The 27,747-nt window shown below is 33.2% G+C and overlaps 1 protein-coding gene across 1 annotated transcript; it reads left to right on the forward strand.

Moving 5' to 3' along the window:
- Positions 1–3,050: 3,050 nt before the first annotated feature.
- LOC134839218 (WD repeat-containing protein 88-like) lies at positions 3,051–27,692 on the forward strand. Its single transcript, XM_063854695.1, has 5 exons — positions 3,051–3,310; positions 3,773–3,905; positions 14,949–15,154; positions 26,528–26,659; positions 26,979–27,692. The coding sequence occupies exons 1-5, from the start codon at positions 3,224–3,226 to the stop codon at positions 27,627–27,629; spliced, it is 1,209 nt and encodes a 402-aa protein (XP_063710765.1). The 5' UTR covers positions 3,051–3,223; the 3' UTR covers positions 27,630–27,692.
- The last annotated feature ends 55 nt before the right edge of the window (positions 27,693–27,747 follow it).

Consider the following 27,747-nt stretch of genomic DNA (forward strand, 5'->3'; position numbering starts at 1 on the left):
TATATCAAACATCTTCCATCAAGTTGCTGATGAAAAAGTTGTACGCTTTTATAGAAGTTAAGTTGGTTGGCTCACGTTAGTTTTTTGTTACTGGTTGGAAGTGTTGAAACATTTTGGAAGAAGTAACAAACAATCTAAAAACTTTTCTAGTCTAAATTCATATTTAATAACAAAATCTTTACACTGATAATGAAATATTTTTGAAGTAAGCAATGACATTGTATAGTTTCAAAGCATTTTCCACAATTTTCTAACATTTTTTTTTTCTTAATTAAATTCTTTGACTTTGAATCCTTTTTTATTTTTGAAAAATTAATTTTTGAGATTGACAATTGTATCAGGTTGTAATATTTGACAATTTTGAGGTGAGAAAATCTTTGATATTGTGAAATTACTTCCTTCAAAAAATTGTCTCGAAAAAACTCGTAAAACTAACAATTTCGCTCAAATTTTTTAGTATTTTGCAAATGTTATTAAACAATAAAATCTTTTATTAATTATATCTTTTTTTATGATAAAAATGGTGCTCTGTGTTTATTTTTTGAGTGAAAAAGTTTTTCTGTTTATGTAAATGAAATGCAGAAGTGATCATGGTTTCTTACTTAAAAGTCTCAAAAATCAATTTCCGATTGCTTTCGATTAAATAGTAATCTAATAGTTGTTGAGCATTCTGTGCTTTCTTGATAGAGCTCGAAGCTTCCTCTTTCGTGGACTGCTTCGAATGATAGTTTCTGACGGTCCATCAATTTTGTTAAATGTGGTGAAGTTTCTAGCAATCCTACCTCCTTTCAACAGAAGAGGGACTCATCGGCTGGCTCCGAAGCTGACTTGAAATAACGAATCTTGGGATAAACCAGCCCGACGGTACCAGCGACTTCAATTTTTATCACCAAGATTCTTTTATAGTTCTCCGTGATAAGGAGACTCAAACAACTGATGTTCATTGATAACTCTCACTCATAAATATAACTTCCTCCTTGGGCCAGACTTAAAGTTAGAGTGGTCAGGGGGTCGAAATCTTGAGAAGAGGCCAAGCCGCGCATCCCCAAAACCACTATTGGTTAACTGAGGTTAAAAAAGGTTTGCAGGTTGAGGGGCAGATTTGCAGACAGAAACCGTTTAAATGAAAATAGGGTATGCTATTCTACCAGCCCCTGCGCTCACCAAATACCAAATCTCCAGTAATTAACATCAACTTTACTTGCTCTCATTGATTTTACGCGGTGGTTTTTGAAACCAAAGCTTGTTTGTGATTAGTTAATTAACTCACTTGTCAATTTTCAGGTCAATAATTGAACAATCTGACAAAAATTGAAGAATAAAAAATTTATAGGTGAGGGGAAACGGCAGAAGATCCAAACTGAGATTGAATCGAGTTGGTCTGTCTCTATTGGGTCTAGTTTTTTAGTTTTTTCGTGATTATTTTTGCAGTACTAAAAATTTGCTCATTAACACCATTTCAAAGTAGAAAGTTTGAACAGAGAACCATTCGAAACTGTTGAGCGTCATCGGTCTATCTTCGTACAGTCACGGGATATAGAAGTTGTAACTTTATGATTTCAAAGAGCAACTGATTAAATTTTTTCTCCATGTTCGGGTCGTTTTATCAGCAAGTATCAATTATTTAGGATATATGGTTCATTGTTTGACATATTTTAGATGAAATTTTTTGGAAAGAATTAGCCGGCTCAAAATTTGAGAAGTTTTTTTTCGAAGGCGTCAATTAGCCAGTGTATCATTACTAGTTTTAGAGGTGTTCATCTTGTGGAAACAACTTCGCAATCAATATAATGAATGCGACCTATTGGGCTCAAATGAGTGCTTTGGGACGCTGATGAGCTTGACTTACTCAATATTCCACGAGCCCCCTAAAAATGAAAAATAGCAGAATAGCCGGTTACTGGGCATGTACCACAGAGTGACCCAACCATAAATTCAAAAACACCAAAAAAATTCCTGGAACTTCGGCATAATCCACAGTAAAAATGGAAAAAAAGTTTTACAAAAACGAACAGAAAAACAAAAAGAATGTACAAAAGATCAAAAAAAGTTTTAAGTTCATTTGCTCAATTTTTTTGCAAAAATTTTTTGAATTTTGAAGAGAAAACTGAAATAATTGTCTCAAAATGGCGCCAGAAAACTCCATTAATTGATTTTAGTCTAACTTTTCACGATTTAAAGTAAGCATAAACAAGCTATTTTAAGCCTTCTCACTCGCTTTATTCGCTCAAAATAGAAACATAAATAAAAATTTTCAAATCAGTTTTTCTCGATGCTGAGGAAACTTTACGAATGAAAGGTTTACGACCTTACGAATGAAAGAAAAAAAACTGAAACCTCCAGGAGTGCAAAGTTTCTCCACATTTTTCAAATGGTCCGAACAAACAGTTACTCAGCCTGCGGTCAAAAAAAAATGTTTAAATTGATGAATATTTCTGCATTGAGGATCAAAATAATTCAACAAAAATTTGTTCAATTTTCTAGTGAAAGCTCTCAAAAACTTTTATTGTAAATGCCGTCAAAACAGATTTGATTTCTTTTCGACACGGGTCTAATAAGTTTTTCAATTCTATTATCTTTCGTTTTTAGGTGGTATACGGTGTAAGTCAAGCTCATCAGCTTCCCAAAGCACTCATTTGAGCCTAATAATTTGCGTTCCTTATATTGTTTGCAAAGTTGTTTCCACAGCAAGAACACCTCTAAAACTATTTATGATATACTGGCTAATTTACGCCTTTGAAACAACTTTTGGCCCGTCTAAGCCCTTTCAATTAATTTCATCCACCTTTTGTCAAAATTTGAAACCTGTATCTTTAATAGTTGCAGAGAAAACGAACAAAACGTGAAGAAGTTTGTTCAATCTTCGTTGAAATCAAAAACTGCAATTTCTATTTCCCGTGACTGTACCATTAAAACAAATGAAGCTAGATGTACATAATGCGTGTGTAGTTTTTATATAAAATCATTATACACTCATAGATGCACGTGCAATGTACACTTTGAGCCGGACTGCAAATCACTGCGTAATAAATTTTTCATTCTATCTAATCGGAATCACACCTGGCATAATAAGCAAAATATCTAAACTGATTGAATATCCAAACTGGTTTTAGATCATAAATTGAAAAATAATTATTTCACATTATTCTATAGTTTGTTTACATTTCGCTGTTTTGATGAAGTTTTAGTTTTTTTCTCATCTAGTTTTTGTTTTCCATCTAAAATGACCATTGAGACTGCAGGTGTGAACAAACGCACTTTGAACGATCAGACAGACGCAGAAAAGGATGCGGAATATGAAAAATTTAAGGTAGGAATCTAAATTTTCAAGACTTTTCGAGGCCTTATCTTTTTTATCTTACCAGGTACTAGACCCTTGAAACTGTTTCACTATTAGTCAGTTTTAAGCCTTCTAGCCATGGAAAATTCAAATTAACCCGATTCCAAAACATTTTTAAACTGAAGAATGATGAGTTGACCATTGCAAAAACTCGATTACTTGCTCAAAACGTTCCAAGCTCCAACAAACGCCTTTCACGCACGTTTTCCCACTTTTTTTAATCAAAAAAGGGTTTCTTTTTGTGCTGGGAGAGCTCGGGAAATCAAATTAACCTACCCTAAACAAAATATTGATAGAGATTTAGAAAGAAATGGCAAAACAAATGTCTACGAATGTTTAATGGTTGAATAAACCTAGTTTTATTACATTCTTTTCGGACTGCTAATTGACAAGAATTTGATGTAACATCCAAAATTTCCTCTTGTTTTGCAGAAAGAGTGGGAAAGTGAGGAATTGGCCCAGGTCAAGGTCAAAGTGCTCCAAGGTCATGAAAAGAGTGTGAACAGATGCGCCTTCTTGGACCAGACAAAGAGCAACCTTCTCTCCTGCTCCAGCGACAAAACATGTGGGCTATTTTCCCCATAGTTACAGTTTAGGAAATTGGTGATTTAAAATATAGAGCGTGCTATAGAAAAGTCTCGGCTTTTTTCCACTTCACTTGCATTGCATAATTTCAGCTGCACGTGCCTTTCACGTAGCAATACGGGTTAAGGTGTTGTTCTTTGATAGAGGGTATAGAAAAAACGCATTTCAATTTGAGTTCCTAGCGGCTCTTTTTAGCTACGAACCTAGCATAAATTTTATGGATTAACGACTTTAAAAGTATTAGTTCTTATAATAGTACGTCTCGGTGTTTAAAAATAAAAAGAATTTCTGATCATTTATATTCCATGAAAGTGGTTTAAGTCAAAATCAACAACCTTTCATTAACAGCATTATTTTTGATGTCATTTAAAAATTTAAAAGTCATAAGTCAATAATGTTTCACTCCTTTCTCGAATATAGCAGTTACCGTTAGAGTCTTTTGATTCTAAAAAACCATGTCTGAAAATTGACCAATCACAGACGAGTATTTCAACACTCCCCCTCAAAAGGTACTTCCAAAGAGTAGCTTGCATATCTGCGCCAAACGAACACGTGAAAGTCCTTTTGTGAGATCATCCGCAACCATAACTGCAGTAGGAAGATATTTTAACGTTATCTTACCAGAGCGAATTTGTTCTCGAACAAAGTGTACTTTAATGTCGATATGTTTGGCTTTCGATCTTGAAGCTGTTTCATGAGCTACACAGATTGCTTCTTGGTTGTCAAAATAGGGACAGTAGTTTTATAGTTAACACTCTCAAATACATGTTTAAGGAACAAAACTTCCTTAGCCAAGGCCGATAGAGCCATATATTCTGACTCGCATATAGATAATGATACCGAACGTTGTTTAGCAGTTCGCCAGAATACCGGTGAGTCTGACTCATTCAATTTAAAAAACCATGCCAGATACAGATTTTCTGGTCTTTACGTCGCTTGCCCAATCGGCATCATTGTACGCAAAAACACTTAGACCATTATCATGTCGTGAATAAGAAAGGAAATAATTCGTGCCCTTTAAATAGCGTAGGACTCTTTTTGCTGCAATAAAATCTAGCACTATTGGACTTTTGCACGCATGAGAGATTGAGTTTACTGCAAAAGCAATATCCGGCCTAGTTGTTACAGCTAAACACAATAACGCCCCCACTATCTGCTGAAAAATGGAACGATCTGTTAGAATTTTATCATCAGTTACATTTTTAGATGTAACCACAGATTCATGAACCGGTTTGCACCTTCGTATATTCCATTTTTTTCGATTAAATTTTTGACGTACCTTTCTTGAGAAAGTATTTTACGTTTTTCACCAACGTGAATTTTTATTCCCAAGAACCTTTCGGGAACGCCCTTATCTTCAAAACGAATCCGCTTACCAAGATTGGCAATCAGCTTTTACACTGAAATTTTGTCATTATCAAAAAACTATCATGTCGTCAACATACAAAGCAATGAAACTCATTTTTTTAGGATGATAAAATGAACAGGTGTCTACAGAGCTTCTTAGGTAAACAAGTTCCCATAAAGTTTTTGTTAGAAACTGATTCCAAGCTCGACTTGCTTGTTTTAAACCGTAAATACATTTATTGAGCTTGCATACATCACGTTCACCAGATTCAAAACCACGAGGTTGCTCAATGAAATTTTCATCCTCTGAGAACTCAAAAAAGCTGCTTTGACATCAAATTGTCGCATTTGTAAACCATTCTGTGCTGCAATGACAAATAAAGAGCGAATAACTGTCATAGTAATAGAAGGTGAAAAAGTATCAGTATATTTTTGTCCATAAAGTTGACTAAATCACTTAGCCACATAACGTGCCTTATATTGTTCAACTGAACCATCGCTTTTACGCTTTATATCAAAAAAGCCATTTGCTTTTCGCTAATGGTTTTCCAGAAGTTAAAGCCACAAGATCCCATGTTTTTTTTCTACAAGACTCTTGAACTCATTTTGCATTGCAGCTTGCCATTTTTCAGCATCAGTTGACAAAGTAGCTTCCTCATAATTAATTCGAACATTTCCATTGACGCTAGCAGCCATTGCAACATTACAGTTTTCATGAGTAGAAAAATCAAAATCGTAGTGCCATGCAGGTCTTCGAATCATCCAACCAGTCCTATTAGATGTAGGAATGTCAAGTCCCAAAGCACTAGAAAGTTCTTCATCACTCACAGATTGTTCTCTTGATTTGGATGATGTAGAACGTTTTGGTAAAAAAAAGGTATCGAACTGTCAGGAGTTGGGGAAGTAATATTTTGCAGGTTGTCTGCAGTTGGAGTGTGAGGAGAAGACTCATTGGCATCAGATATATCAAATTCATCGTGAGTTGTGTAATTTTCACGTGTATCTAAGTAGATTGGAATTTCTTGAATCTCCATTTGCATATTATGAGGACTAGATGCTGAAGATACTCTATGAGAAGAATCAATAGTTGTAGAAGTTGCTCCCCTTGTCGGTGGTAACGGCTGTTCAAGAGCAGGCAATACTTCATTTGCATCAGTTGCACTTGTTTGTGCATTATTGACCCCCACTGAATCTGTGACAGCCCCCACTGGATCATTGACCGGAAAAGGCAAAACAATAGCAGGCCTGGATCCGTTATTGAGGCCTGGGAATTGTTCTTCGTAAAATGTCACACTCCGTGAGCGATAAAACTTCTTTTTCACAAAATCAGAAAAATATATGCAGGAGTTGAACCTCCATAACCAGTAAAAACTGCCTTTTTGCCTTTGAGTAATAACTTGCGCTGGTGGGTTTCAATTTTTGATATACATAAGCAACCAAAAACTATTAAATGATGAAAATCGGGTTGCTTTCCAAAAAAACATTTCGTAGAGTGTTTTATCATCATTAATAGAAGATGTTAGTACACGATTTCTTGTGTATACTACAGTATCAACTGCCCTTATCCAAAAAGATTCTGGTAACTTTGAGGATAATAAACGAGCCCGTGCATTGTCAAAAACCGATGACCAATAGCGCTCGGCTATACCATTTTGATGAAGAGAATAAGGACTTGTGAATTACTGTGCAATCAATGCTGTTATTCTTGCAAAAATTTTTAAATTTGCGTGAAATATATTCCCCACCATTATCTGACCTGAGTGTAAATCCAGTTACATAACATGGTTGGACCACCGGATTAAGAAAAAAGCTGAGTTTTGCTAACGAATCGCCCTTAGAGGCTACAAAATATACTGTTGCATATCTTGAAAAATCGTCAATAAAAGATATTGCATATTTGTTTCCATGCAATGATTCCGGAAGAGGTCCACAAACGTCTCTGTGGACTAGTTGAAATTTTTGCGTTGCCCTAACTTGAGGGGTTTTAGATATGTCAGACGTAGATATCTTACATTCTGAACACGTAGTACACTTATCGATTGCCAATGAACCGGAAACAATCATGCCTTTTACTGCTTGATTTGCAGTTTTCTTCAATGCTTCACAATTTGCATGTGAAAATTTACATGCCATTTGGCATTAGACAATGTCGACATATTCGGCTCTTTTGCACTATGCTTAAACCAAAACAGACCATTTCTTTCGAAAAAGTAAATTTTTTATTGTCCCACACGTATATGCGTATTTTGGTTAAAAATCACTGTGTTTTCTTGCTTAACTAGAAGTGAAATTGATATCAAATGAAATTTGAAGCTCGGCACATATAATGCGCGCTGGAGATTAAACGTGTAATTAGCTTTATTACGATCGTAGAATGGGAGGCAAACTTCTTCAACACCATGTACTCGCTGTTGCGTCCCATCCCCGTTAGTATTAAATATCGCACTTCCGTCCCCGTCCAGCATAGAAAGCGTCTTGAACATTGATTTGTCTGGAATGATATGGTTCGTGCATCCACAGTCGATCACAATATCCATCGACCCATTTGAAGTAGCAGTTAGTGCAAACCCAGAGAAACCGCCTTGACGGTTGCTCAAATTTTAGTTGTCTACATGCTGCTTTGCGTAGCACCTGTCAGCAGTGTGATTTTTATGTGCACACTTTGTACAGTACAAGGTTTGCATGTTTCCTTGTCCAGTTCCTCCATTGTATCGTCCTCGGCCAGTTCTATGAATCGCTGGAGCCGCAATAGACGTAGAACTCTTATCTTGTTTGTTTGAGCTCCCCCCAAGTGATCGTTCAATCAGTCGCTCTTTCAATTGTAGATACGATATCTGCTGGAACTGTATTGCAGCTATGAATGAGTCGTATTCTTGTGGCAATGCTTCAAGAACTATGGCTATTTTCAGGTTGTCGCTGATCTTTTCATCGGCAGATTGTAGTTTGAACACAATATTGTCCATTTTTTAAAGAAAATCTATCATCGATTCACCGTTCTTCTTGAGTTCCAGATACTCTTGCCAAAATACAATGATTTGGCATGTTCAAATCTGCCCAATTTTTTTTGCAAGTTTTTTCATTTTTTGAATCCATTCCTGTCATTCTGAGCAATGATCATCTGCAAAGTAGCATCGTTGAGGTGCATAATGATTTCCTGATACAACTTCCTCTGAACAGAATCTCCGTTGGCTTCGCAATTTTTTTCAGATTCTACATTAAAGTTTTAGTCTTTAATACAAGCTAGGAATCGTTCACACTATACAGAAAAATTTTCGGGTTCTGCATAGAAAATGAGCAGTTTTTTTGTTCGAAGCCCATCAAGATTTTTGGAGCTTGGAAGCTTCAATCGCCCATAACCTCTTATAATTGTACGTCTTAAAAATAAAAAGAATTTCCTATCAATTAATTTGCATGAAAGTCAAAATCAACAACCTTTGATTTACAGCATTATTTTTGATGTCATTTAAAAAGTTAAAAGTCATAAGTCAATATTGTTTGACTCCTTTCTGGAATTTAGCAGTTACAGTTTCGCTTCGAGTCTTTTGGTTCTAAACAGCCATGTCTGAAAACTGAATAATCACAGACAAATATTTCAATATTAGTATGAAGATCAGCTATGTTTGTCATATTCGTATGTCAGTTCTTATATCCATTGAGCCAAAGAGTCAATGAACGCAGGGAAACAGAAAAAAATGTATTGCTTTTTGAAGCTCTACACTGCAATAAAACATGTAAACGTGAACAATTGAACAGATTGATACTAATTTTCTTACATGAAAAATGCAGTCTGAACAATTTTTTTCATCAGTTTCATTTTGTAATTTCACTAGAGGGGTGGGAAACTGGAAAAGATCCAATAATTTTTATTCCGCTGGAGAATCTAAAAACTATTATCGACTTTCTAAACTTCAAATCGATCACTTTTTTGTGAATTTTAAATGTTTGCCGTTCGGTGGCAGAGTTTGCCTTCTTTCTAACAAAGTAATGAACTGAACAGAGAAAAATCAAAATTCATACAACAAAAAAATCGTTTTGAGCGTGAACAAATTTTTAGACCTTTTTGTGAAAAAAATGAAAAAAAACATCATCACGACCTATACAGATGTCTTTACTACGTTCATTGAAGCTTATTTATGCTCCATTTGATCACGGTACCGAAACTCTTGAAACAAAAAAATTGTACCTAAAAATTTTAAAACTGAAAATCAGGTCTTGGAAAACAGATTAGTGCCAAATTTTCTCAAGTTTGTATTCTCTATATGTTTTAGATTGAAACCTAGGATAAGTTTGGAAAAGATTAAGAAAATATAGCAGGAGCAGATGATTTTATTGTATTGTTCTTAAGATTTTAAGCATTTTTTTGGCTAGTTTTTATCTCCTTTTTGGTTCTTATTTCGGAACATCAGTTATATCTTACTTATTATAGTGAGAAAAATCAATTCACATTTTTAGTTGGCTCTCCATGCACAATTCTTTGCTGTTAGGACATCGTTAAAAAACTTTTCAATCACGAAGTTTGAGGTGACGTGAAAAGAGCCAAAATTTATGTTAAATCATAATTCAAGACGATTTTTTGGTTTAAAAAAATCAAAATTGCCACTGCGAGCAAGTGAACTGATATGACCCATTTTTTGTCCATAAATTGATGTGTGAGCATACTTTCGAGGGTTTAACATTGTAACCTCTTAAAAGTTGATCAGATAGCAAAGAGCAAAATTATCATTTTCGCAAACGTATTTTTTGTTAACTAATGAAGGCCCGGAAAATCACCCGTACCCAAGTAAACCTCCAAATCAAGTTGTTTGAAAATTTATATGCGAGAAGGGCTAAAAAACCTGTTCGTTGATCCAATCTTTCGTGCTTTATTAGTTTCAATCATCGAAAGACATTTCAAATAGGCTTTCGTAAATGTTTTTCAGTAAAAAATCAAAAGAAGAAGCTCGAGAGAAGAATTATCGTTTTTCTCCATTTCTCTGCAGTTCAATTTTGTATTTAAACAATTTTTTCGGCACAAACACTTGCACGCTGATCAGAGAAAAAAACATATTTGCTTTTTGTACTTTATTCAATTTGAGGTGTACTTTATTCAATTTGGGGTGTACTTTATTCAATTGTCACAATAGATTCACAATAGCAAAATGAATAGTTCTTTTTCAAGAAAAATGAACAGAAAAAAAAAGAAAAAAAAACAGAAAACAAAAATCAAAAATGGTTTCAAATTTTTTCAAGATTTTTGGCAGAAATTTGAAAACAAAATTGAAAATTTCTTGAATCTCAAAATGGCGCGCAAGCACACTCCATAAACTGACTTTTGTCACAGAAATGTAAGTTTTCACGGCTGAAATTAAACATAAATAAACGAATTTAAGCCTGCTCACTCGCTTTATTTGCTCAAAATTGAAACATTGTAACTGTTCAAATCATGATTTAAAAGGCTTCAAATTGGTATATCATTCGACCTATTGCGATGTTTATTTGTGGTAGCTGATTTTGAGTGTAAAACAAAAAGAAAAAAAATAAAACCTTCCCGAGTACAAAGTTCCTCCACATTTTTCAAATGGTCCGAACAAACAGTTACTCAGCCTGGCGTCAAAAAAATGTTCAAATTAACGAATATTTCTGCGTTGATGATCAAAATAAGTCATTAAAAATCTTTTCAATTTTCTAGTGAAAGCTTCCAATATTTTTTTTGTAAATGCTGTTAAAACAGATTTGATTTTTTTTTCGACACCGGGCCTCATGATTTTTTCAATTCTCTTATCTGTCAATTTTAGGTGGCATACGTTGTAAGTCAAGCTCATCAGCTTCCCAAATAACTAAATTGAGCCCAAAAGTTCGCATTCCTTATATTTTTTGCAAGGTTGATTCCACAGCAAGAACACCTCTAAAAGTAGATATGATATACTGGCTAATTTAAGCATTCATAACAAGGTTTTCTCATTTTATTGCCCGCTTAAGCTCTAAAATCTCATCTAGCATATGTTAAAATTTCAAGCTTTTATTTTAAAAAACTGCAGAAAAACGGCAAAACTTGAAGAAAAAATTCGTTCATTCGCTCGTTGAAATAAAGCAAAATGAATTTTTATGTCCCGTGACTGTATCAACAAGTCCTTGAAAACAAAATCTAAACTTTCTGAGCCAAAGACTTTTGCAAAAAAACACTAAAACTTTCTGATTGTCTATTTTTTCTTGTTTTCTTCAAATTTGGGCCTTATTTAATGAAAAATACACATGTACCATTTCCGAAAAAAACGCTAACAGTCTCAAAAATAGAAAAATGCGCAGCCCTCTCCAATTTAGAATACCTATTTACTGTTTTGCATAAGTAATTTTTTCTGAAGACAATTTTTTGAAGCAAAATTCCAGAGCTTTCTCTTTGGCTATTTTTGCTTTATCTTCATACATATGCGCGAGGACTTTTTGCATTCATTTGCGCAAAACTTCATATGAAATTAGACAATAACCTAACACTTACTATCCATAGTTTGTATTATGAACATTGAAAAGTTTGGCGATCCTTGGTTGATAGGAAAACACTTCGTTATGCGGCTCTAATTGACTGAGCAGTTGCTTGAAATACTTAAGTTGTTCAATTACACAGCCCAAAGTTGCTTTAAATTATTTTGGCTTTATATTTTATATTTTACTACAAAACAGAGAAATTTTATTGAAGTTTTGGCTGGTGTTTGAATGAGACTTTCTTCTTTGATGTTGATAACACTGACTTATTTAACAATAGTGATCTAACTTTTACAAAAACTTTTATAATTCCTGACATTTTTGAAGCTTGGGTTTTGGCGACTTTTGTGGATCAATTGCTTATAGCTAATTTTACGAAAAGAAAAAGTTGTTGTATGTTTAAAAAACGCTTATAAAAAAGTTATTTTCATACTTACTCAAAATTTGAACTATAAACAAAGCTAAACCTGGTAGTTTTTTCTAGTCAATTCAAGTTGTTTTCGGCTAAATACTTTTCTGGGTATTTTTGCCCCTAAAAAGGCATTGTAATGCAAACCCAACATGTTTAGCTGCAACCCAGTGCAACATTTTGGATCATCACTAATTCAAAAAAGAATGTATTACTGGATACAAATTTGCTTTTTTATTATTATTCGAGCGGAGGGTTCAGAATGAATACCGATTTAACTCTTAAACAATACGAGCAAACTTAAAACCTTACAAAACTGGCCCATTGAACGTGCCCGAGTTCACAAAGCAATATCTCAAATCAGACATGGATATCAATAGTCAAAAGAAATCAAAAACCGGATTATTTGTGTCAAAAAGTTTAAAAAGGTGTTTTTAAGAATGAATTACGTCCGAAAAAGCATTACCAAAACGGGAGTTAGGTTTTATTCATTGATGAATTAACTCTTTGCCTAAGGCCAGGAAAATTGTGAAATACATTTCAATTAAAAAAAAACTACCTGGTCGGATTTTTTTTGACCCAGGAGTATGTCCTAAAACCTGGAAAAATTAGTGTTCGGGGATGTTTTGTGGCATTTGGTTTTGAATGCGTGTATTCTAGATTCGAGGTTTTTTATGGAGAGAAGTACGTCGCCGAGTCGAGAAATTTCAAACCCTGGCAAAAACAGTTTTTCAGCAAAACGTCATTTGATTGCTTACATGTCATTTTGCCTCATGAGAAATTTAACCTCAAAACGTCTTGAGAAAATATTACCAGGTTTTCAAAATCATCAAAAAATTGGAGTTTTGATGAAAATCGCGTTTACAAAAAATCAACCAGCTTCCCCCTCTACCAAGAGGTAGGATATCGAACATGTATAAAATGTTTGGTCGTGCGTACGGTGTATCCTGTTTCCATTCAATGGGGAAAAAACATGCTCTAAAATTGCCGAGAAGCAAATGACGCTCGATCGACAGTGGCTTCGATTTGCGTGATATTTTTTCAAAAGGCATAACAATCTATCAAATACTATCATACTGGTTTAAAAAAGTTCTTGAAATTCTTGAACAAAAAAATAGATGGCTTCAGAGCTCTTTAAGTTTTCAGAACAATATGAGATTGACATTTTCATGATGAATTAAACCAATTGAGAAATCTGGATTATTGGAAAAGTTTTTTTTATTTCGCAGGGATTTTTTCTAAAAAAAGGTAAAAAATAATGACGATTTTATAAAAGTCCTTAAAATAAAGACAAGATTAATAATCACAAACCAAAATGCTGTCAAAAACAAAAGTCATCATGAACTCAAGGAACCAAACAAAGACGAAGCTTTTTGTTATTTCAAATATTTAAGAAATTTTTTGAAATCCAAAAACTCCTTCGAATGACGCTATCAGTATGACGTTATCATAATAAACCAAATTCAAGAGGTATATTTTCACTTCTGCCAGGAATTTTCTCAAAAACAACTCACTGCAGAATATAAGTCAAGATTTTTCCATCGTTGTTTGCACCTCATTTTTGGATAACAATTTTTTCACCCAGTGAGCAAAATATTTTCATTTAGTTTGAGCCTTATCTAAATTAAAAGTTTTAACAATTTAGAAATTTATAAAACAAGAATAGCCGATTTTTGTGCAAGTAGCACAAAACAATCCGACCATAGTCTTAGAAAATTTGAAACAAAAAACTAAAAACTTTTTTCAAATCAGTGTCGTTTTTTCTGCGTGGTGTGATAAAAGGATCTGAAAAAGAGTAAGGCATGCGCTTATTCAGCAGTCATAAACAAATAAACAAATTGGACAAAAATTTTAAGAAAAAAATGCTGAAAAAACAATAAAAGTTTAAAAATTAAAATAGTTTCACATTTTTTAGCAGTTTTATCTTCTTTTTTAAAGTTTTAATTCCAAAAAGGTGCTAAAAAACTCAAAACTCTAAGTTAACTTGAGTAAAGCTATGTTTTCACGGCTTAATTTATATTAATTATTAATATAAGCTATCGTTAGCCTCCTCGCTTGCTTTATTCGATCGAACTTAGACTGAAAATTAAAAATTTTAAGCTTGCTTTTCTCGATGATATAAACTACGACTTACAGGGTTTCAGTATGACATATCATTCGGCCAATTGCGATGATTATTTGTGGTACTTGATTTTGCGTGGAAATTTAAAAAAAAAACAGCCGAATACAAAGCTCCTGCCATTTTTTAAATGGTTGGAACAATAATCTAAAAAGAGTCTGAAATGTTTTCTTGTATTAACACTTAACCCCGGAAAGAAAATAAAATTAAAATTTATGTATTTAAATAATGAAGATCTCGCAGGATTTGACAATAAATTGAGAATAGGTAAACGAGCAGCTGAACTCAATCAATAAATGGTCAGAAACAAAAATGAAAAAAAAAAACATTTGTTCCTAATTTGAGTCTCTACCATATTTGACTTTCATCAAATTTGTGATTGAACGGCAGGACCATTAATCACCAAAACAACGATTTTTTTTGAAACACCCTCCGTATTCGTAATCCAACTACAATTGATAGGACAGAAAACTGCATATTTGACTTTCAGCAACAGCCCGATAGCAGAGATAAACAATATAACGGAAATATGGAATAAAACCAAAAACACTAAGCCAAATTAGTGTTTAGTACATAAAAAAATATACGTGTACCATTTCCAAGCGCGAACAGTCTCAAAATTAGAAAAAAGCGCATAGGGCTCCCGCAGTTTCGACTACTTTTTTGATTCGCAAACTATTTTGCACCAGGTAAACTGTGGAAGTTGGATACCATATCTTGTGCTAAGACATACAACTGCCACGACAACATAATCAGCTATATGGATGTACCACGTGATCAGATAGGTGAGAACGAGACAGCCCCGGCCAAGAACTTCCTCACGACAGCCTGGGACAAGCTGCTCTGTTATTGGGACTTGGAAACAGGCCAGAATGTCTGGAGAAACAGACTCAAGGTTATTCTCAAAATTTCCCCGAACTTACGAAACGTGCGAATTGTATGATTCAAATCAATTAGGATTGCTTTATTTTGCCGCTTACATTTCAATAGGAGGAATTTTATCTCGCGTTAATTAACCCAACCCAATTTGACAATTTTTGTACTCTTTTTATTTCACGATAAAAGGTATTTGGTAAAATACCTTTTTACTTCTGAGTTGAGAGCATCAGTAATTTTCTATAAAATTTCAAAATTCTGTCGAAAAAAAAGCTGGTTAAAAACTTGAAACTTGTCCTTAAAAATTGGATCAAAGAAAACTAAAATTTGCACAATTTCAGGAAAAGTTAGTTTTGCATAAAAGCTAGTTTTGCAGTCAATTTTTCAGTCGAGAACCAGCCTGAAATTCAAGTTTGCATGCAATTCTTGTTCATAAGTGGCAAATATTTTTATTTAATCCTGTGTGTTTTCAAATTCATTCATTTGTCAAACTATCAAAGTCATTAGTTAGTTTCAATTTACCTTCGGCTCCTTAATTAAATTTAATGGGAATATATTTAATTTAATTTAGATATAATTTATTGGGAAAAAACGAAAACAGCCAAAAAGATTAAATATTTGGTTCTTCTACTTTTCTCAGGCAATGACAGCATTTTTACGGTGTCATCATTAATTTTACGCGGTTGTATATAAATACAAGAGTTTGTAATAAATTTATTAACTTCCATAACAGTTTTGATGAAAATTCGATCAAAAATTTGAACTAAAAAGCAATGGTATAAATAGAAATTCGCAGAAAATTTTTTGTTGTGATTTGATTTGCACAGATCAGACCCAAAACTTTATTCCAAAAGTGGATATGTTTTGGCTAGGTATATTTAAAAAAGATAGTCATACAATGCAGCTTGACTATATTAGGACTGCTCTGTTTATGATCATATAACAAAATTTTATGATCATATGTGGGAGTTTTATGACTTGCATTCTTCCGTATTGAAATTGTAATGATCACCATGTAAGGAAATGATAAATTTCGTGTATATTGTAGTCCAGATTTAGCTCTGTATATAGATCAGTTTCTTACACACAAAAAAAACAAGACCGCTCGTATCAGGGCGAAGCCCTGATTCTTCCGATTGCCTTTTAAGGTTTATGGAGCAGTAATAACCTTAAGAAAGTTAAATGTAATAAAATGAAATGAATTTTTTTAATTTGATTTTTTTTAAATAAAAGTCATCTCCTCACACGCCATTTAAAGTATAAAAGGATAAATTTCGCTCCTTGTAACAAATCAGTTATGGCAAATAAGCTTCTTTCAACCAATTTGGAACAATTTCTAAGACGGTTTAAATCTCCGCTTACACGATAATAGCGCGAAATATATCGCGGGTTAATTGTCCCAAATTGGCCAAAATGGCAATCTTTAAACCCCATATCTTTACGAAAAATGATCACAGGTGAAATATCTTTTCAATTTTGAGCTCAGGACAACAATACCTTTTGAATGATATTAAAAAATTTCCGTCGAAAATGGCTAGTTAAAAAGTCGAAATTGGTCTGATGAAAAAAAAAACCCACCCCGAGCACAAATATTCCGTTACTTTCGTATCGAAAGTCGGAACAAAAATTTTCTCAATAGAAAAAACCCATGAGTTAAGTGGCAATAGTCTCATTGATAACCTGCATCGAAATAAACGCCATCTAAATTAAATTAAGGAAGATTGAATAAAACTATAACAAAAAAATCTATGGCTAAAAAGCTTCTACTTCAAAAATTCCAGGATCGGAAATCAATGCCTTATTTTTTGCATTTTTACTTAACCCAGTGATTGTGATTCGTGTTGTTCCGACTTTCGATACAAAAGTAACGGAATATTTGTGCTCGGGGTGGTTTTTTTTCTTCAGACAAATTTCGACTTTTTAATTAGCCATTTTTGACGGAATTTTTTATATCATTCAAAAGGTGTTGTTGTCTTGAGCTTGAATTTGAAAAGATATTTCACCTGTGATTATTTTTTTGTAAAGATATGGGGTTTAAAGATTGCCATTTTGGCCAATTTGGGACAATTAACCCGCGATATATTTCGCGCTATTATCGTGTAAGCGGAGATTTAAACCGTCTTAGAAATTGTTCCAAATTGGTTGAAAGAAGCTTATTTGCCATAATTGGTTTGTTACAAGGAGCGAAATCTATCCTTTTGTACTTTATATGTTGTGTGGGGGGATGATTTTCATTAAAAAATTTCAAAATTTAGAATTTTTTTTTTCATTTTGTTTTATTTCAGTGAATTTTTTTATGTTATTACTGCTTCATTGACCTTTAAAAGGCAGTCGGAACATTCAGGGCTTCGCCCTGATACGAGCTATCTCGTTGATTATTGTGTTCCAGGAGAAACGCAAAAGTTTAGAGTAAAACTCAAATTTGATTTATGTAATTAGTCATTTTATTCGCAATTATGACATTCAACTTTTTTATGGAAGAAAGCTAGTCAAATCATTCTCACAAATGGGAGAATTTTTGTCGTAGTTCTTATGCAGTTTTTTAAATGCATGAAATGTATGAGCCATAGGGAAAAAAATTCCATGGGCTACATTTTTTGCCAACCCGGGTTTGATAAAAAAAATGTGGTTAAAAATTTAATGGAAAAACTTCAGGTTCAGCTAATCAAAACAGCTCTTTAAAATTTGTATTCTATTTTGCCTAAATTTGTGTAAACAGAATAGACATTTTTCGCAGTTTTTGATGGCACAGTTTTAACAATTATTGTCTTCATTGTTTTTTTGTCTAATTTTGTCTCAATTTGATAAATACGAGCTTAAAACTTTTCTTGATGTCGGTGAATCAGCATTCAAGGGTGCCAAAACTTGTTGAATAGTGCCAAAACTGTTTTGCTTAGGTTATTATAATAACCTAAGCAAAACAGTTTTGGCACTATTATTTCCAGTTTTGTCGCTATACTAATAATGAAGCGAAATGAAGCTAAATATATTTAGCTTCATTTCGCTTCAGATTTAGTATTGCGACAAAATCTTGAGATAATTTCGCTATAATTGACACGAAGTTTGTCAAAAACTGAAAAAAAAACTCTTTTTTTTTGTTTTCGAATAACATCATTGGCACCTTGCTGCTTTTTTGCCATTGTTGCTGAATTTATTGCTTTGGTTTGCCCTTTTTATAAGGTTGTTTTAAAAACGTTTTTGGCTCTCAGGAACTTTTTTCGCCTCTAGTACTTCGGCGCGTTTGTACTGAACTGAAAAAATTTCAAATTCAATCACAACTTGTAAATTTTAAGAGATAAATTACAAACTAATTGTATAATGTAAAATGAAAAAGCTTGATGAACTTAATTGTGCGACTAGAGTCTACCGTCCTCAATCAAGTACAAAAATTGATTTCATCCAGTTCAGAGTTTCACTTAAAGGTTCAGGAAGGCAACCTTTCTCGGGGAAGTTCAAGAAGTATATTAGAACATCTAGCTCTTAATGAAGACATTTTTCACCACACTCACACAAGCGTCACCCTCGGTCATGTGACACGCAATTTCTCTGGTTAACTGGTTATAATACCATATGTTGATATCTAAACATGGAATTTCAGGTTAATTAGTTCTCGTAACGGTTCATTGGACTTTCTTAAGTAGAAATCTCAGTTTTTTAATCTAATACTAAGTTTTTCACACACCCTAAGATATAATTTTGCCGCTTTTAGGGCTTTTAGGTTTGCTCTGTATTCGATCAGTAGTTTTTCCGTTTTGTGCTATGATGTAATAAGAAAGCCGATGATAAAATATTGACTTTACAAAACAAAAGTGGAAACTATTTTGCATGAACCTTCCTTAACTTAGTCAATTTCTAAGTTTGTTCCAATTTTATTATAAATAACTCCCAGCAACGATACCTGCTGAATACGGGTTCGTGTATCGCAAACAAGTAGCCAAAATACACTTCACTAATGGGCTGAAAGTGTCTTCCAATGGAAACCAATAATCTGATTGGGTAAGTTCAATGCACAGTTTAGTACCAGTGACCCCCACAGTAACATCACAGGACCTGCGTGGATCAAGTTAACACCATAACCCCCCCCCCCCAGTAATGCGGCTTAGGGGAGATATAAGCCAGGCTCTAAGACAAAATTCGGAATTTAATTATTTACACGCAGCTCTAAAACAACTTTTATCCAATTTAAACGGCTCATTGGATCATTAGAATTTATAAATTTTGGGAGAGGGGGGAGATAAGCTGATCCAGTCCTGCTTCTGACGTAATACTCGATGATGTCGAAACCCTGGATGCAAATGCGAACATAATCTCCGGGCATTTTTTTGCACTCGCCGTAGAATTCGTCTCGCATGACCTCTAGATGTTCAGTGCCAGACCCAGCTTTCATTAGCACTGAAAAAAAACGCCAAAAGTAATTTTTATATTTTGAGCTTAGCTAAGCCAAACGTGCAATTAAAACATGCTCCATTCCAGTTTTTTCATATAAAAATTTGTTATAAGAAATAAAAGAAATATCAAATGCAGGGAGGGACAAATGAGAGCCAACAAATTGTTTAAGTACAGCTCAAAACTTACAAAATTGATATATTATCTCAATAAAGTTTCTGTCTAACCAACCTGCTGCTGTGACAATTATTTTCAGGATCAAACTCTTCTTCAAGAAGTTGCTCTTGAACATGTACATTTCTTTCGAAAGAAATTTGAGTTCTATGAATGACTTTTATATTGAAAAAAGATTGGTTTATTGTTGCACGAGAAAAATATTGCACAACACCCGTGTCGGTGTCAGTGCTTTTGTTAATTTTAACCAATGAATCACAAATCAAAAAATAATTTCATATTTTGGCCTTAATCGAAACAACTTTTTCAGCCAAATGTTACTTTGAGGCTTTATTGACTAGTTTTAACTTAACAAAAGACAGAAAAAGCAAATGTTCAAATTCAGGCTGCAGTACAAAAAACAATCGCATCTGCTCCCTAGAAAGCGTCTGAAGTTACATTGATAGTTTGATGCTCATTGAAAAAACTATTAAAAAAAGGTTTTAACCAGTTATCAAAAGTCACCATTTCAGGGATACAAATTCCGGCCGACCGAAAGGTTCCCCCCTTTAAAACTTATTTAAGACATCCATTTTTGGCTGAACGACCCTAAACTATGCTAATTTTTAGGGGGAGCGGACGCAAAAAAGATCGATCTGCAGTTTATTTTTGTATGCATGTTTTTTCGGACTAAACTATGTATATATTATAATTTTTTTTTAATTATCATTTATCAGTGTTCCTAGCGCTGAATTATTTTAATCATAAGCTTTGCAGCATTGCAATAAGAGTGTAAACGTCTCAAATATTACGATTTTGAAGCCAACTTTCATAGTCACTACATAGCAGTCCAAAATTTTCTTCATAATTCTAAGCAGAGTCTGGAAATGGTATAGTCCTAACCTAAGTTTGAACTTGATCAGAAACAAAATCCAGTTATAATCCAGGGAAAACTGTACATCGACACAAAAACTTGAGCACTGACCCAATCGAAGTGTAAACAAAATCCAGGAAAAATCTAAGCATTTTTGCGTGAAAGTCTTCTTCATGATCGCAGAAAAAACTGAGCAGAGTTAAGTGGCATACAATCAATATTTTGCAAGATTTTGTCAAAAACTTGAAAAAAAGCCTTCCCATGTCAACTAACAAAATCTGCTGCTCAAATGCGAGTATGTTATCAGAAAAACGTGCTTATAGTTTTAATAAATGTTTCGGTGAATTTTTTGTATCATTGCTCTTAGAATTGGAAACAATTTTTCAAGGCTTGGTGTTTTTACAATTAAATTCAATAATAATGAATGTGGAACATTTGTTTCAAAAATAGTCCAAACAGAGGCTCAACAGAATCTCAAAACTGTTACCATAAATCCAAACAGAGTCTTTTCATAACCCTAACGTAAACCTAATCAACCATAAACAAAATGTGATTATAATTTCGAGCTCAGTCTGTACATAAACGCTAGTCTGTATATAAAAACGGTCCCAGTCAACAGCTAGAAAAATCCATGAAAACCCAATCAATAATATGTTATTGATTCAATAATTAAAAAAAATGACGAGAAGTGAAGTAAAACAAAATAGTTATAATCAATAGTAACAAAAGTACAACCATTCCAGTATTGCCATTTTTTAAAGAAAATTCAGATCAAATTTGATCAGAAAATTACTGTATGTAAACTGCTGTAGAAAATGTAAGCAATCAAAGAAGTATATTTAACACAGTTGACCAAGTTTTTAGCAGAAAAACCAAGGGGAAGATCAAAAAATGATGGTTTGATGGTTTTTCAGCGATAATCGAAATTGAATTAGAAAAATCAGTTAGCGGAGCAAACAAAAATTGAATCCTTAAATCAGAAGTTTAACAAACAAAGCAACTGTTAAATGTCTGAAAAAAAGAAAGTGTTGTTTTTTGCAGTTTTTGACATCAACGGTCGCAAAAACTCGTAGCTTAAATGAAAAACAGCTTAAAGTGTATCGTAAAAGTCTCTGTTTGTTTCTCAAAACTAATTGATTTCACATTGTGCAATCGTGTCCTATGAAATCAAGGTTTTTTTTCTTTCTACCATGTTAGAAAAAGTCTTTTGCTAGTTTTTGTTTGTTTTTTGATTATAGGTAATTAATGTTTTCTTTAAGGAGATTAAAAACAGATGTCGAGCTCAGTCTGTACATAAACGCTAGTCTGTATATAAAAACGGTCCCAGTCAACAGCTAGAAAAATCCATGAAAACCCAATCAATAATATGTTATTGATTCAATAATTAAAAAAAATGACGAGAAGTGAAGTAAAACAAAATAGTTATAATCAATAGTAACAAAAGTACAACCATTCCAGTATTGCCATTTTTTAAAGAAAATTCAGATCAAATTTGATCAGAAAATTACTGTATGTAAACTGCTGTAGAAAATGTAAACAATCAAAGAAGTATATTTAACACAGTTGACCAAGTTTTTAGCAGAAAAATCAAGGGGAAGATCAAAAAATGATGGTTTGATGGTTTTTCAGCGATAATCGAAATTGAATTAGAAAAATCAGTTAGCGGAGCAAACAAAAATTGAATCCTTAAATCAGAAGTTTAACAAACAAAGCAACTGTTAAATGTCTGAAAAAAAGAAAGTGTTGTTTTTTGCAGTTTTTGACATCAACGGTCGCAAAAACTCGTAGCTTAAATGAAAAACAGCTTAAAGTGTATCGTAAAAGTCTCTGTTTGTTTCTTAAAACTAATTGATTTCACATTGTGCAATCGTGTCCTATGAAATCAAGGTTTTTTTCTTTCTACCATGTTAGAAAAAGTCTTTTGCTAGTTTTTGTTTGTTTTTTGATTATAGGTAATTAATGTTTTCTTTAAGGAGATTAAAAACAGATGTCGAGCTCAGTCTGTACATAAACGCTAGTCTGTATATAAAAACGGTCCCAGTCAACAGCTAGAAAAATCCATGAAAACCCAATCAATAATATGTTATTGATTCAATAATTTAAAAAAATGACGAGAAGTGAAGTAAAACAAAATAGTTATAATCAATGGTAACAAAAGTACAACAATTCCAGTATTGCCATTTTTTAAAGAAAATTCAGATCAAATTTGATCAGAAAATTACTGTATGTAAACTGCTGTAGAAAATGTAAACAATCAAAGAAGTATATTTAACACAGTTGACCAAGTTTTTAGCAGAAAAATCAAGGGGAAGATCAAAAAATGATGGTTTGATGGTTTTTCAGCGATAATCGAAATTGAATTAGAAAAATCAGTTAGCGGAGCAAACAAAAATTGAATCCTTAAATCAGAAGTTTAACAAACAAAGCAACTGTTAAATGTCTGAAAAAAAGAAAGTGTTGTTTTTTGCAGTTTTTGACATCAACGGTCGCAAAAACTCGTAGCTTAAATGAAAAACAGCTTAAAGTGTATCGTAAAAGTCTCTGTTTATTTCTCAAAACTAATTGATTTCTCATTGTGCAATCGTGTCCTATGAAATCAATGTTTTTTTTCTTTCTACCATGTTAGAAAAAGTCTTTTGCTAGTTTTTGTTTGTTTTTTGATTATAGGTAAATAATGTTTTCTTTAAGGAGATTAAAAACAGATAGCAAGAGCTTATAATTTTCTGCAACTTCTTCCAAATGATGTAAACGAGTAAAAATTTTTGTATAGTTTTCCAGAATCAATTGGGGAGCTTACTTTAATAATTTTTTTCTACTTGAAATGCAAGCGTTGTATGAGTACTTAGTCCTAACGTGAAATTTTTATTCGCATGGTCTTCTAAAAAGTGGTGGCATGAGTATGACCAGAACAGTAGGAGAAATGTACTAACATCATTTATTTTGTGAGACAAAAAATCCTTGATCAGCTATTAAACTAGCGGGTTACTGATCGAGAACGCGGGACTAGCGCTGCTAGTTGAAATGTCCATTTTGTTTTAGGGAAGGTATTCATTTATCTAGTTTTCACTCTGAAACTGAATGTTCATTTTAGATCTGTAATATAGACCTGAACTAAATTTTATTATCCAAAGATTGAAAAAGTATAGATTTTCCATAAGGTGTATCCGCTGGTTATCCAAGGGTTGGGATTGAGTTTGTTACGATTTTCTTACAATCGGAGCGTTGTGATTTGGTAATTTTCAGTTCTACTTTTATACTAATTTTTCGAGCTGTAGGCGAATATTTTTCAGCCTTTTAAGATCAGTTAGACTTAGTGCAGTCTTTTTTTTCAGAAAAAGTTTCCAATAGCAAAAATGTTGAGGGCTCAATGTAAGCGCCCAATGAAAGAGAAAATTGCTGAGAGCTTTATTTAAGTTTCCAATTCTAGAATGATCTAGAACAGTACCGCTACAAAATGCAAAGCAACTAAATTGGGAACGCTATGAAATAGATTGAAATGAAGGCAATTATACAGTGGCGCATATGCTTGCTAGAAATCTCTTATACTGTTGATCTTTTTATCAACAAATTAAAAAGTTTAATTTTGTTTTAAGTTTCTAATTCAATCTTGAACAGAAAACATCCAAATTCATTTTTGGAGAATGATAAACCCGAAGAATCCCAGATTAGTGAATATCAATTTTTGCGTAACATTTTTCTTTCAATCAGGCCAGATAATTTTAAACGCTTTGATTTACCTTTAAAAAATTCCAATACGTTTTGAAAAAGGTTATAATAACCAATATACAACATTGGCCAAAAAGTATTAAACAGTTCCAACAAATTTTTGTTTGTTGTGTGTATATGTTTTAGTGTTTTAGAGATTCCTTGTGAGGAGATGATCCATCATTGTTGTTGCATACCTAGAGAAGACTGTTTCCGGGGATGAAATTTGTTTTCGTTTTTCATTCACGGTTATTTATGCGATTAAAGTCCAAGCTCATAGTTCTTCTTCTTCAACATAATTTTTTCATTTTTGCAATTCACGAATTCCATGAAAGTTGCCGTTGTTAGATCTCTGCACAGTCTCAGTATAGTCATCTAATGTAGGTATTTGTAGCTCAATCGTTATACATTTTGAAGCTATTTTGAAATAAGTCTTGAATCTATTAAAGAATGACAATCCTTATCGAAGGTTGGATCTTTATCATTAGAAGTTTTTTTTTCCTCTTCGAAACCCACAACAAAAAATAGTTTTCCGTAAAATATGTTTGGTTGGTCTGATTTTGTTATAAATTGCTAAAAAAAAAAAATCTGCCGTCGAATTGGAGGAAACTATCTATTCTAACACAGCAGGCAACTTGAATTGTACTTTTCGATTGGCAACTAATGACGTCTTATGAAGCAGAGAAATGCTGAGAGCTCAATTTAGAGCTTGCAATTCTAGAATAATTTAGAAAAGAAGCTGTTGCAGAACTGCAAACCAACTAAAATGCCCGTACCCAAAAGGGTTTTCTGTGCAAGATCTGAAATTTTTTAATTTCAATTCTTGATAAGAATTTGAAAAAATTAGATTTCAAATTTGGATCTAAAGTACAAAGTTTCAGATCTGAAATAGTTTGAAAAACAAAATTTTGAAATTAGATCTGAGAAACCCTTTGTTAAATTATAAATTATAAATTTCGAGCAAACAATTGAGTTTTTATTTTTCGTTGTTTCTGCAATTGACAGTTATGTTTAGATTAACTAGTGGTAAAAAAAACTTCCGAACAATCCGAGTAGCTAGCAGAATCTATCAAATTCAAATGCATCAAAATAGCAAACATTGTGTCAGAGTCATTAATTTTTCAGATCTGAAATAACCAAGAAAAACTAAATTTCAGATCCGAATACAGTGCTGATTTAAATTAACCGGATAAAACGCGTTAAACTTGAAATTTAAAACGCATTTTTCTCAAATTGGGTTGAGTTTAGGTAAAAACTTATGAAGACAAAACTTGCTTAAAACTTAAGCAGAATTAAAATGGTGTAATTTATTTTGCGAATTTCGGGCCCGAAATTTTACCCCAAAAATGGGTCATTTTGGTTTTTCTTAGTTAATCAAAAATTACGCCAAAAATACCCAGTCGATCACAGACATAATTTTATCAAAGTGAGCCCCTTACGTAGCTCAACAAATTTTAAGAAGGGTATTTTCTCCAAAAAAAATTTGCAAATTGTTTAAAAATTGTTTTTAAATAAAAAGTTGGTATTTTATATAGTAAAAACGACCTTTTTTGTCTATCAAACAAAAATAAATTAACTTATACAATATTTTGGAGAATCTACCCTTCTTAAAGTTTGTTGGGCTACGTAAGAGGCTCACATTAATATAATTATGTCTGTGATCGACTAGGTATTTTTGGCGTAATTTTTGATTAACTAAGAAAAACCAAAATGACCCATTTTTGGGGTAAAATTTCGGGCCCGAAATTCGCAAAATAAATTACACCATTTTAATTCTGCTAAAGTTTTAAGCAAGTTTTGTCTTCATAAGTTTTTACCTAAACTCAACCCAATTTGAGAAAAATTCGTTGTAAATTTCAAGTTTAACGCGTTTTATCCGGTTAATTTAAATCAGCACTTTATACATCTGAATTATATTTTTTCAGATCTGAAATAATCAATTAAAACAAAATTTCAGCTCTGAAATTAGATCTGAAATAACCCATTTGTAAAGTATCCAAGTGTTATTTTAAAATTTCACAACCCATTTCAGATCTGAAATTTAGATCTGAAAAAGATTATTTCAGATCTGAATTAGAACATTTCCTAGGTACGGGTGCGAACGCAATGAAAGAGAATGAACTGAAGTGCATATGCTTGTTCAAATGCTCTCGCACTGTTGATTTTTTATCAACAAAAAAGTTTTAATTTTGTTCTAAGATTCTAGTTCAATTTTGAACATAGAACACTGCAATCTGAGTTAAAAGTCATACCAATAATATCTACTTTGCCTAGGCTATCTCGAACTCATGTGCCATTTCTCCTGACTCCAAGTGTGCGGCGTCTATGAGTGATGTTGAATACATTCTCCAACTATGGGATGTCAATTCGGGCAAATGCATCAAAAACATCAAAGCATTCCACAAGGTAACAAATTTGAAGTATGAAAATTTAATTGCGTATTAATTAGTTTTTGCCAGTCGTCAAATATTCAATTTTTTATTTTCCATATTTGAGAAACTCGCATCAGTGGAAAAAAGATGCTTAAATTCGGATAGATTAACAGCTTAATTTATGAACAATTTATATCAATTTGATGGCGTTTATACTTTACTTATTTTTATGATTTAATAAATAAAAACAAACATTTAGCTAAACTCGATCAAAATAAACAAATATTACAAAATTTCACAATTTTTGTATCCCGTCGATAGTCTACTGGTCCAATCAATAACTTGTTTTTCAGAGCTATGCCACCCATCTATCCTTCGACAAGACTGGAACCCGAGTCATGACTTCAAGTGTGGACGGGCAAATCAAAATTTTTGACGTCAGATCTTTCGCCACAACTTTGAAACTCCTGGACGGACATCAAGGAGTCGTATCACATGCTCAGTTTTCAGCCGACAATCGCAAAGTCGTATCGTGTGGTTGGGACAAACGAATCTGTGTGTGGGATATTGCCACTGGTCTTTTCAGACATGAAGGCGCCAAAGTTTACGAAAACGGTCACGAAGGTTCAATCAGTTCATGTCTTCTAGATGGCAACATGCTGGTATCCTGTAGTTACGACCAGACAATTTCAGTCTGGGATTGCGTCAACGGAACTGTCAAACTGTCGCTTAAAGGTCACGAAGGCTGGATCAACGATGTTGTTTTATCGGATGACCGAAAATGGCTGGCATCTGCGTCTAAAGACTCGACAGTTCGACTTTGGAACATTGAAGATTCGGATCGTTTGAAGTATATTGCAAAAACTACATCTGTTGGTCTGCGGGTTCTGACCTGCGAAAACTGTAAAAAGCCTTTTTCGCTCAGTATGCAAGAGCACGATGAGATTTCGGAGGAGTTTAAGAAGTTTTGCTTCTTTTGTCGTATTCACTATGAATCAAAATAACAAAAAAACTCTAATCCTTTTTGTTTACGCTAATTTTTGGTGCTAGATTTTAGGGCCCTTTATAGCTCTTAAACTTCGCTTCATTTTCTAATTTTTCAAAAATCTTTGCATCATTTGA

This window comes from Symsagittifera roscoffensis, chromosome 2, assembly GCF_963678635.1.
Source record: "Symsagittifera roscoffensis chromosome 2, txSymRosc1.1, whole genome shotgun sequence".
Classification (NCBI taxonomy): domain Eukaryota; kingdom Metazoa; phylum Xenacoelomorpha; order Acoela; family Convolutidae; genus Symsagittifera; species Symsagittifera roscoffensis.